The sequence below is a fragment of the Coregonus clupeaformis genome, chromosome 16 (assembly GCF_020615455.1).
Source record: "Coregonus clupeaformis isolate EN_2021a chromosome 16, ASM2061545v1, whole genome shotgun sequence".
Lineage (NCBI taxonomy): Eukaryota > Metazoa > Chordata > Actinopteri > Salmoniformes > Salmonidae > Coregonus > Coregonus clupeaformis.
The window spans coordinates 54470851-54483162 of NC_059207.1; the positions used below are offsets into that span (position 1 = coordinate 54470851).

The window sequence follows — 12312 nt, forward strand, 5'->3', positions numbered from 1 at the left end:
ACAATTGCCTCACCTCTGTTCATGCCCTCTATTTATCCTCCCAGTCCGGCCCCATCTTCCCTGGGGCCTGTAATCACGCAGGGGCCCAGAAAGAGAGAGGAAGGGAGAGGGAGAGAGAGAGAAAGGGCGAGAGAGACAGAGAGAGAGGGAGACGAGGGAGAAAAGAGAGGGAGAGAGAGGTGAGGAGGGGGTCTTTGTTTTGAAACACACCTGTTTTCGATCGTCCTGTTTGTGCTCATGTTGGCTGGCATGTCTGGTATGTTAATTACATGTGGTTTGGGGTAAGGAGGCTCTGGCTCTGAGCTGTTTCAGGGGCATGTGTGTGCAGCTATTAGCCGCTCTCTGTTCTCTCTCTCTCACTCGCTCAACTCACTCACTCCCTCTCTCTCTTTGTGAGGTGTGTTAGCGATTGGGGCCAATGCTTAGATGTAGCAGTGAGGCTTTGGCTAGAGTTAGAGGGGTTTGGGGGATCACTGGAGATAGATGAAAGTGTTTCTGATAGGGAAGAAGGAGAGTTGAAGTTCGCAAAGATGCTTGTTGGACCTCACATTATCAATACACCTCCAAACTTATGGATCAATGTGTTTGCATTTTTACTGTACCATTTTATTGTCTGAAGATAATGATGGATTCACTGGCGGAGCGTTTATTTTTTTTACACATTGCTTTCATTCAGAATGCCAGGAAATTAACAACAAGTCGCCCTAGTGTTCTGTACTGTAGACACCACAGGCTTACAGTAAATGTTTTAGCACATTGATTGTTGCCTTTGAAAGTCTGGAACACGCTGGTCAGCCTAGATTAGAATGACTGACACACACACAGTGGGCGGACATCCTTTGGGGAATTACACTGGCAGTACAGTCAAGAGTGGGTGAGAATGAATGAATGACACACGCACAATGACATAGTCCACTGGGAAGTTGGAACAATGCAGTCTGTGTGTCTGGGTGCCCCTGTCCTCCACATCGGATGCAACTTAAAACACTGTCGCCCCCGCTGCTCGGCTGATTAAAATTGCACCCTTTCTTACAGTAAAAGCGTTGGAAGAGTAGAAGGAGGGAGAAGTGAGAGAGAGAGAGAGAGAGAGAGAGAGAGAGAGAGAGAGAGTGTAAAGGAATGCTGTGAATAGTAGAGACAGATTAATGCATGTTCTGTCACTGCATCTGCTTATAACAGATCTCTGAGACTGCATCCCAAATGCAACCTATTCCCTATATAGTGCACTATTTTTTACCAGTGCACTATGAAGGGAATAGCGTGCCATTTTGGGATGTAGCCTGAGTGTTGGTTGGTGTAGGGATCATTTTACTCCCTCTTTTTTTTATAAAAAGAAGGGAAGAGGAGAGGAAGAGAGGAAGAGAAGAAGAGAGGAGAAAAGCCCCCATGCAGTGCTTGAACAGACTTTAGCAACAGTGGGCTATCATGTCCCAAATCACAGCCATAGATCCCAAAGCTAGCCAATCCACGATAGTACTAAGAACCCGTATGCTTGTGTGTGTGTGTGTGTGTGTGTGGGTGTTTGTGTTTGTGTGTTCATTCCCTTCCTTCCCAGCAGCAGACAAATTAAACAGGCTCAGTTTTTTCTCTATCTAAGCCCTACATTGGTTGTTTGTTTGCTGGTATAGGGGCCCAGCACGTAACTGCACCACAGAGCTCATCTGGAATGGCATTTGGAGCTCTGAGCTGAGGCCTGGCTGGTCTGGTGTAGGCTAGCTAGGCGCATGCTAGCTTTGTCTTTGTTTGCTGCTAATTTTATGAGCCTTGGCTTGGTGGGTCCTTCCATAACAATAGGAAATCAAGTTAACCAAGTGTTACTTCACTGGAGCAACATGGAGAGAATGAGGGCTTTGAAGAAAGCAGTTCTAACAATAAAAGATCATAAATAGTTTTCTATCTCTGGCGTTGTTGTGCTCTGCCTCTACTTCTCCTGCTGTTTCTCTTCCATTCTCACCTATTTCTATTTCTCTCATCTCTCATTCTGTCTCTGTTTTTCCCTTTCCCTTTGACTCTTTCTATCATCCTGTATTCGGTGCTCTCTGTGCGCCCGCCTAATTTACAGTTTGGTTTATGATTTCAGATGGATCTATCCCAAACACCTTAATTGTGTACCTTGGAACACACAGAGCAACTTCATTGAGCCTCTCTCGCTCTCACCCTCCCTCCCTCCCTCCTGCTCTGTCCTGGCTGTATCCACGTTGTTTCACTGAGACCCTCTCTCTCTCTCTCTCTCCCTCACTCACTCCCCTCCCCTCCCCTCTCTCCCCCTAACCCCCTCCCTCCTCCTCTTCACCTTGTTTACTCTATTGTCAGAGTTGGTTTAGAGTGAGTTCACCGGCAGCCTGTGTTGAGTATGCGGCATTGTGTAGCAGGAGGGACATTTCCCCGTCTATATTTGTTTAACCTGCTAACCTTGTCTACTTAGTCTACTTAGAGGCCTGGGACATGGCAGATGAATCACAGACAGGGTAGCTTGATATACAGTAATGGGGAGAGGCAGGCAGGGGTGAAGTGTGTGTGTCTGTGTGTAATAGGAGGTGAAGATATGAAGACCCTTTCAGTCATGTTTGGAAAATATGCCTCTTCATTTTCGTCTTTGTCTCACTGAAACAGCAGATGGCTAGAGCAGAGTGACTCCAGAGGAAACAGGGAAACTGACAGGAAGTGCAAGGGGGAAGTAATTTAACGTGACACCGGTCCTCCCTTGTGTCACGTTGGCATTTCATCCTCACGTATGTCAGGTCCTTCCTTTCCACTTTTGTTTCAACGTCCTCCTTTAGGTCATAGTCAGTATAAGTCCCGTCGTTCACTACCAAATCCTGCCCTTCTCCTGAAGTGTGCACTTGACTTACACACTTTCTCGCATGGATTTGACAATAGTGGAAGTGCGTGTGTGAGGGGTATTTGGGGTAGAGTGTTGAGGTTTTTTAGGCCTAAAGTGGGTGTCCATGGTTTTTAATGCTCCCTTATTCGGGTCACTAACAAAACAGAATGACAATGGCTTTAAAGGAAACAAGTAATTGTATTGGAGAAAGACATTGGGGTAGTGAAGTGGCATCTCTCACTTATGTGGGAATAAGACTCACTTCAATTATGTGGTAGCAAGACTATCTTTTTCAGTCACGCTCACACTTTTGTAGACCCTTGTAAGGGTGAAAGCATCTTGCCTGTTTAGTCACAGTTGTAACCTGTAAGTCTAGACCACTGATACCCCATAGTGGAATACTGTATCTATACACCTCATGGGAAATAAGTTACTGTACCGCTATAAAACTTAACAGCACTGCAGTATACCGATAAAAACATTGATATTGCCATGCGGTGCCCTCCTCAAATCAAATCAATTGTATTCGTCACATGCTTCATAAACAACAGGTGTAGACTAAAGGCCTCTGCATGCTTCCCAGCCTAAACAGTTTTGGAACAGTTTGTGCATATGTTATGACAACATTTTGTGACGTTTTTTGTTAGTTTTGGTCTTCCGCAAGGTTTTTTTGGTTGTTCACACACACTATATTTTTTCTCAAGGCAAGCCGAAGTCGGTAACCGCAGTCTACGCCCCTTCGTCGGTGATTGGTCAGCAGTAGGGATTCGTTAATGAAGTGTTTGTTGTCATTTAGGGCATACAAATCACTTTTGGGTTCACTAGCCACTCAGATTTCTTACCAGCCAAAATAATTTGATTCCGCTAAAATTACATCAACAAAACACAAAACGTATGGGCATGCTTTGTAATGTTTCTAAAACAAAAAATGTATTACTAGTAAGAAGTAATGTGGTTGTTTAATTTCATTTTTTGTGATGTTAGTCTTTTAACCAAAATATCACAGATGAGACAAAATAATTCACCTTCCCCTTTAAGGGCAGGATGTTACCATGGTAACACGACTCCAGTCATGTTTGTGCCTGCGAGATTGACTCTGACTAGTAGAGAAGCGTTGTCTTCTCTTCCCTACCAGTTGAAACTCAATCATAGAAGAACAACCTAGCTTGTGAACAAAACAATGTCAATAGTATTTCGTTTCAAGTAAATTAGACCAAATGTAATGCCTGTGCACAGGTGCTTCTAAAAATGAATCTTTCACTCATCTCTTCACATGCGCACAGCCCCCAGCCAGGCAGTGTTTCAGTGCTAGGTGGAATAGGCTATGTAGGATTCGTAGTTCTTTGACTTAATTTACCAGCTATGAAACAAAACGGCAGAAATACTTTGATAAACAGCTAATGCAGCATTTATTTTACTATAAATGTGATCATATTTGACTATTTTTATTCACAAATGCAAGTGTAATGCTCGCACTGTGGAGCCCTGACCATCCGCCAACCTGGCTGGTGAAATAGATATCTTACCCACCAATGCCAAAATCTACACGCATTTGCAGGTGGCGGGTGTTTTTAGGCCCTGTTGTCATTCAACCAGAGACAAATCGTTTTCATGCACATTTTTTCACTTGAGAAATACTGCACCAAATATCTTACATGCTGACTATACCGGGCGTCCGCGTGCGCCATCTCACGCATGTTGATTTTGTCCATCCACACCAGATGCGATCAGGACACGCAGGTTGAAATATCAAAACTAACTCTGAACCAACTATATTCATTTGGGGACAGGTCGAAAAACATGAAACATGGTTGGACATTTAGCTAGCTAGCTTGCTGTTGCTAACTAATTGTCCTGGGTTGTTATTTTACCTGAAATGCAGAAGGTCCTTTTTTTCTGGATCTTTGTAGAATTTTGAGTCACAAAATCGTGTGTTCTCTACTCCAACAATTAATCCACAGATAAAAGGGGAAACCTAGTTAGTTTCTAGTAATCTTTCCTCCTTCAGTCTTCTTCTGTGGACTTTATAATGGCGGTTGGCAACCAACTTTAAGGTGCATTACCACCACTACCAACTGGACTGGAGTGTGGACCTCAGTTCATCTTTCAATCACCCACGTGGGTATATGCTTCTAAATACCAATGAGGAAATGGGAGAGGCGGGACTTGGCGTCAAAAATAGTAGCAGGTTCTATTTTAGCGCCTGGCTACGTAGACGTTCGTTATCTTAGATTAATTCTGACTATTTTGAGGAAGTGTATACTGTCTACGGCGTCTCAAAATGGACAAACAGTACTATTGATGCGTTTTTCATGTTTTTCAAGTGAAGGTCTTTTAATGGAGCATGCGAGCACACTCGTTCGTTTCGCTTAGCCTAGTTCGGCTCGTGGTGCCCCAACACTCTATTAAGACACTTTATGTTGGTGTTTACTTTATTTTGTCAGTTACCTCATACAGTCTGTCCTACAGTCAGTCCTCATGGTTGTCCCTCTGTTACTCCCTACTGGGTTGTAATAAAGATGGTGGAATGGATAGAAGGATGGAGGGATATAGAGAGGGATGGAGGAAGCTCCTTAAATCAGAGTCTGTCTTTAGAACCAGACCTATGTAATTATCTAGCACTTTGTTTCATCCCTGCTCATAGCTAACACAACAAAACAGGGCTGTATTAATAGCGTGACCTGCAAACTCTCTACAGAGAAACCTCCTTTGTTTGTCTACTTGTTTGTTTTGTTTCCCAATGAAATCACATGACCACAAGCAGGCACAGCTCTCTCTCTCTCTCTCTCTCTCTCTCTCTCTCTCTCTCTCTCTTTCTCTCTCTCCCCTCTCTCTCTTTCTCTCCCCCTCTCTATATATCCCTCTCTCTCGCTCTCTCTCTCTCTCCATCACTCGCCAACGAGCACTATTTGAAGTCTTAGTATGGAAGTAATTTGCCCGCAAATCCCGACAAATATAATAACAGGGCGATTAGCTCTCAGTGAATTATCCTCCTCTCTTTCCTTTTTTAAGACTTATTGGGTTTGTGTGGTATCCTGCGAGAGCAAGACTTTGCTGGTTGGGGTTTGGGGCGAGTCCTCCATCCTCCTCTTCTCCTCCCATTTCCCAAACTTTTCTATTTGAGGATCTTGCATGTATTTAAGAGTTTTTTCTACTCCCCCACTCTCTCTCTCTCTCTCTCTCTCTCTCTCTCTCTCTCTCTCTCTCTCTCTCTTTCCGTCTTTCATGCGGTCGTGGTCTCTGGTTCTGTTTCCATCAGGCTGTGATGCGACCACAAGAAAGGCCCTTGTCATGTGACATGAGTGGAACGGTCACACGCTGACAGAGAGGGGGTGGAGAGGGTCTGAGGTGGCGATAGTCACCAATCAGAGGGAAGAGGACAGCTGGAGTATGTCCCAAATAGCCCCCTATTCCCTTATATAGAGCACTATTTTTGATGGGCCCTGGTTAAAAGTAGTGCACTAAATAGGGAATAGTGTACCATTTCGGATGGAGACCTCGTGGTAAGTGGATGGATTGAGTCACAGCTTTTGGATCTCCCTTCCTATCCTCATCCTATAGCGGGAGGGACTTTTGTTTTCAAGGATGTGTGCATGGCGCTCCCTCCCTCCCTCCCTTCCTCCGCAGGCCTTTTAAACGCTCCATTCATATTTAAGATGGCCTCACTTATCTCTGAGTCCCTGCAGATCCACTACTTCCCATTCCCACCGCAGGCAAATGGTGCCTCCAGACCACATCACGCCCTTGGCCCGGTCGCTAGGAAAACACTGCCTTATTTATCGTCTCGTCCTGGAAGGGTTAGATAGCTTTGCCATAGCAGGCTCATGACTGCCAACAGCAGCAGCAGTATCCAAAGTACTGAACACTGAAACAGTAAACTTCCACAAAAATTTTCCAAATAGGAGATATTTCACAAAGTCACATTGGGTTCCTCTCCTTTTGTCTTCTGATCTATTGCTTTGTAAAGCAGGCACAATAACGTCAGTCACTTAAATTTCAATCTAATGTGTGTGTGTGTGTGTGTGTCCAGTTTGAAGGACAGACACAGGGCCTGTTTGTCATGCAAGGCTCTGCCTCAACGCTTCCTGCAAGGTACTGTTGTCAGTCTGAGATGACTGGAGTGGGGAATACAGCACCCTTGACGTGATTGCTCTGGGATAGAAGTGACTCATAAATGCACTGGCACTGGCCCTCAAACTCTCCACACTGCTCAGTGTGTATCCTGTGACACACACACACACATCCCACCTTATTTAACACGCCTCATCTGTCCTCTGAACGTCAGACTGATAGCTGATGCTATCCCTCTATACTCTCCATACAACTGTGACACGTCTCCTAATGCTATTAAGCTGGATTGCTACTTTTATGAATTCATGTTCGTTCCCCTTCACAGTCTCTGGGTAGATTTATGATGCTTGGCTGATACTGAGCCACGCAGACCTAGATACTGGCAGAACTCATTCGCTGGGGGAGTGAGGAGCTGTTTACAGTTTACAGACAATGGAGTGGCATCATAATTACTGAAACCCTACACCCCTCAGCTCCTTACTAGCAGTGCAGCCTGTCAGCCTGTCATACCGCTGACGGATCGTGGATAGGGCTGACCGAACAATTGCGCCTGCCCTAAATGGCTTTCATTAAAACCCACTTTTACATGACACTGGAAGCAACTGGAGGCCTCTCCTGGTTTGATATGGAGGCAGCTCGTTTTTCTGCAGGAACATAGTGTTTCACGAGGGAAACTATTGTATGTGTTTCCTGTTACTTTTGGCATGAGACATGGAAGGAATGACATCAGATATCAAACCACCATACAGACAACCCTGGATGACTGAAGTCATTTAGATTTAGTTTTTGCTGTATTTTGCTCGATGTTCTTCCATAGATCAGCCTTATGTCTGGATAAGGCTCTTAAGTAGAAAATGGGAATCAGGGGAGACCAATACTGAGTGGTAGGACCAATTGACTCCTTTATGTCTGTGAACTAACACATCTAGGGCTGAGTTGAGTGGGTGACTTTGGGAACAGTCCTTCAAAGGCTCTGTGATGCTGCTGTCTCTTCCCAAACCGGCCGGTAACGAGCTGTACAGGGCTGCTTCAGGAGAGTCTATAGGGATAGACTGATCTGAATGATGTTCGACTCTAGATGCTGTGGAACAGGAGATGAGCTTTAAACATTAGACTCCAAAGGGGAAGCAGAGAGAGACTAACACCATAGCATTCTCGCTTAGGGCATATGGCGGTCACTGCAAGCAGGATGAACAGTAAAGCTGACAGAGCTTCACTCTATACTTCACTGTCTGTAGATGCATTTTCAGACAGGGCCTGTGTCTGTGCTGGCCAGACCAGAGACCCTCCTCCCTCCCTCTGAGCCCCAGGGAAACCCTTTGCAATGAGGGCTCATCAGACTCCCATCAGTTTATTTGGTTTCTCTTTCTTTTGTTGTCTGGAGAAAAAAAGCGCTTATTTTCTCCATCTTGTGTTTTGTTTGAGCGTTAGAGCTGAGATACAGTTGTTTAACCATGCTTTAGTTTGTCCTCTCTCTCGGTCTCTCCCTCTCTCTTTCACTCTCTCGCTCTCTCTCTTCTCCATATGGTTGTCGTACAATTTTGCAGAAAATTCAAACCATGCCTGTTTTTTACTGTATGTATCGTAGTGGGTTTCTAAAGACACTTGTGAAACTTTTGGAGGGCATTAATTGGAGCAATATTGTGTGATTGATCTCATGCTAGCTATCTAACACACTTGGCCATCTTTAGAATCTAAAACTGGGCAAAGAACACAACTATTCCAAGACTTACAGTTATCCTATTTGTTTAAAACTCTAATAATTCAAGCCTACTCTTTTGTCTCAACATTATCAACAGACTACATTGATGTAAAAACATGACTGAAAAAAACTCAGCCAAGCTTCTGATTTTTATTAGAATAGATCTTTCTCTCTCAATGCCAAACACCGTGAACCCTTGTTAAATATCTCTCTCTCTCTCTCTCTCTCTCTCTCTCTCTCTCTCTCTCTCTCTCTCTCTCTCTCTCTCTCTCTCTCTCTCCCCCCTCTCTCCCCTCTCTCCTTCCCTCACTCCCCCCCCCCCTCCCTCCGTACTTCACTCCCTCCCTCTCACTTTCTCCAGAATGTTACACAGCCAATGGAGGGGACTACAGGGGCTGCCAGAACCAGACGAGCCTCCTGGGGGGCAAGCCCTGCCTCTTCTGGAATGAGACCTTCCAGCACCCCTACAACACCCTCAAGTACCCCAACGGAGAGGGGGGTCTGGGCAGCCACAACTACTGCAGGTGAGACCCCCTCTGGAGCCTGAGCTGGAGAAGTTGGCTTAGCATTTAGCCTCACTATTTGTATGCTGGAAGCTAGCTGGTGGAGTTAGCTTAGCCTGTTAGCATTTAGCCTCACTGTTAGTATGCTGGAAGCTAGCTGGTGGAGTTAGCTTAGCATGTTAGCATTTAGCTCACTATTTGTATGCTGGAAGCTGGCTGGTGGAGTTAGCTTAGCCTGTTAGCATTTAGTCTCACTATTAGTATGCTGGAAGCTGGCTGGTGGAGTTAGCTTAGCCTGTTAGCATTTAACCTCACTATTAGTATCACTGAAAATTGTTTAGACACTTTACAACAGCAACCCCATTCCGTCTTTCCTTGTTATATTTCATCCCTACTCTGTTCAATCTGCCCTGGTTTTATTTACATGAGAAAGTGTACTCACACAACACATCAATGAAATCATACAGCAAGGAGATGTTATATTCCTGTTATTATCTGAAGATACACATACAGTGAGGGAAAAAAGTATTTGATCCCCTGCTGATTTTGTACGTTTGCCCACTGACAAAGACATGATCAGTCTATAATTTTAATGGTAGGTTTATTTGAACAGTGAGTGACAGAATAACAACAAAAAAATCCAGAAAAACGCATGTCAAAAATGTTATATAAATTGATTTGTATTTTAATGAGGGAAATAAGTATTTGACCCCTCTGCAAAACATGACTTAGTACTTGGTGGCAAAACCCTTGTTGGCAATCACAGAGGTCAGACGTTTCTTGTAGTTGGCCACCAGGTTTGCACACATCTCAGGAGGGATTTTGTCCCACTCCTCTTTGCAGATCTTCTCCAAGTCATTAAGGTTTCGAGGCTGATGTTTGACAACTCGAACCTTCAGCTCCCTCCACAGATTTTCTATGGGATTAAGGTCTGGAGACTGGCTAGGCCACTCCAGGAACTTAATGTGCTTCTTCTTGAGCCACTCCTTTGTTGCCTTGGCCGTGTGTTTTTGGTCATTGTCATGCTGGAATACCCATCCACGACCCATTTTCAATGCCCTGGCTGAGGGAAGGAGGTTCTCACCCAAGATTTGACGGTACATGGCCCCGTCCATCGTCCCTTTGAAGCGGTGAAGTTGTCCTGTCCCCTTAGCAGAAAAACACCCCCAAAGCATAATGTTTCCACCTCCATGTTTGACAGTGGGGATGGTGTTCTTGGGGTCATAGGCAGCATTCCTCCTCCTCCAAACACGGTGAGTTGAGTTGATGCCAAAGAGCTCGATTTTGGTCTCATCTGACCACAACACTTTCACCCAGTTCTCCTCTGAATCATTCAGATGTTAATTGGCAAACTTCAGATGGGCCTGTATATGTGCTTTCTTTAGCAGGGGGACCTTGCGGGTGCTGCAGGATTTCAGTCCTTCACGGCGTAGTATGTTACCAATTGTTTTCTTGGTGACTATGGTCCCAGCTGCCTTGAAATCATTGACAAGATCCTCCCGTGTAGTTCTGGGCTGATTTCTCACCGTTCTCATGATCATTGCAACTCCACGAGGTGAGATCTTGCATGGAGCCCCAGGCCGAGGGAGATTTACAATTATTTTGTGTTTCTTCCATTTGCGAATAATCGCATCAACTGTTGTCACCTTCTCACCAAGCTGCTTGGCGATGGTCTTGTAGCCCATTCCAGCCTTGTGTAGGTCTACAATCTTGTCCCTGACATCCTTGGAGAGCTCTTTGGTCTTGGCCATGGTGGAGAGTTTGGAATCTGATTGATTGATTGCTTCTGTGGACAGGTGTCTTTTATACAGGTAACAAGCTGAGATTAGGAGCACTCCCTTTAAGAGTGTGCTCCTAATCTCAGCTCGTTACCTGTATAAAATACACATGGGAGCCAGAAATCTTTCTAATTGAGAGGGGGTCAAATACTTATTTCCCTCATTAAAATGCAAATCAATTTATAAAATTTTTGACATGCGTTTTTCTGGATTGTTTTGTTGTTATTCTGTCTCTCACTGTTCAAATAAACCTACCATTAAAATTATAGACTGATCATTTCTTTGTCAGTGGGCAAACGTACAAAATCAGCAGGGGATCAAATACTTTTTTCCCTCACTGTAGTGATGCCACTTCTGGTGCATACAGCATGGTGTATGATGTGATTGACTTAGACAGACTGTTCTTAAAATGTCTTTAGAAGTAGAGCACACAGAGACATGTTTCTGAGAAGTCAGGGGAGAGATTCCCTCTTGGATGGTTTGACACAGAATCCTCTAAGTGTGTGTGTGTGTGTGTGTGTGTGTGTGTGTGTGTGTGTGTGTGTGTGTGTGTGTGTGTGTGTGTGTGTGTGTGTGTGTGTGTGTGTGTGTGTGCGTGCGTGCATGTGTACATTTGTGTGTATATGAGCGTGTGTGTTAGTGTGTGTGCGTGGGGGTGTGGGGTTGTGAATATTTAATGGTGGTCCCTCCCTGACGGCCCTTTTATCCTTGTCATCACGGGAAGCCAACCACGCTTGAAGAGTTTGTACAAGCAAAGTCCTCCTCACCCCACTGATCCAGAGAATGCCAGAGGACACCACCATGTCTGGGCTATCTGTAAAACACAACACAGCCATCGCTGTTAGTCTCATACACAACCCTTACATAGCTACAGCACTCACACAGCCATACGTACTTATGTACAACACTCATAGGCCTGTGATTGCTATCAGCTACACTCACATACAACACAACACTGTGATATGTGGTTGTCCCACCTAGCTATCTTAAGATGAATGCACTAACTGTAAGTCGCTCTGGATAAGAGCATCTGTTAAACAACTAAAATGTAAACACTCACACAGCCCTACTGACTTACATACAACACTCACATCATAGGCCCATAACCTCCCATACATAGGCCCATAACCTCCCATACATAGGCCCATAACCTCCCATACATAGGCTCATAACCTCCCATACATATGCCCATAACCTCCCATACATAGGCCTATAACCTCCCATACATAGGCCCATAACCTCCCATACATCATAAGCCCATAACTTAGTAGACATTGCTGTCAGCTGCACTCACAGACAACACTCACATAGGCCCAGTGGTGTAAAGTACTTAATAACCTTTTGCTGCAGTGGGCTAAATCAGGGTCACACACAGTGATTCTTGGTAGTCTTAAACAAATCTAGTTTAAAACAAAAGTATACACCTCACACACA

The 12312-nt window shown here is 44.7% G+C and overlaps 1 protein-coding gene across 1 annotated transcript in view; it reads left to right on the forward strand.

The window, feature by feature from the left end:
- LOC121584623 (kremen protein 1-like) overlaps positions 1-12312 on the forward strand; it is a 110391-nt gene that overhangs the window by 20819 nt on the left and 77260 nt on the right. The window contains exon 2 of the mRNA XM_041900618.2: positions 8959-9121. Coding sequence (XP_041756552.1) covers positions 8959-9121 — 163 coding nt within the window. The remainder of the gene's footprint in view (positions 1-8958; positions 9122-12312) is intronic.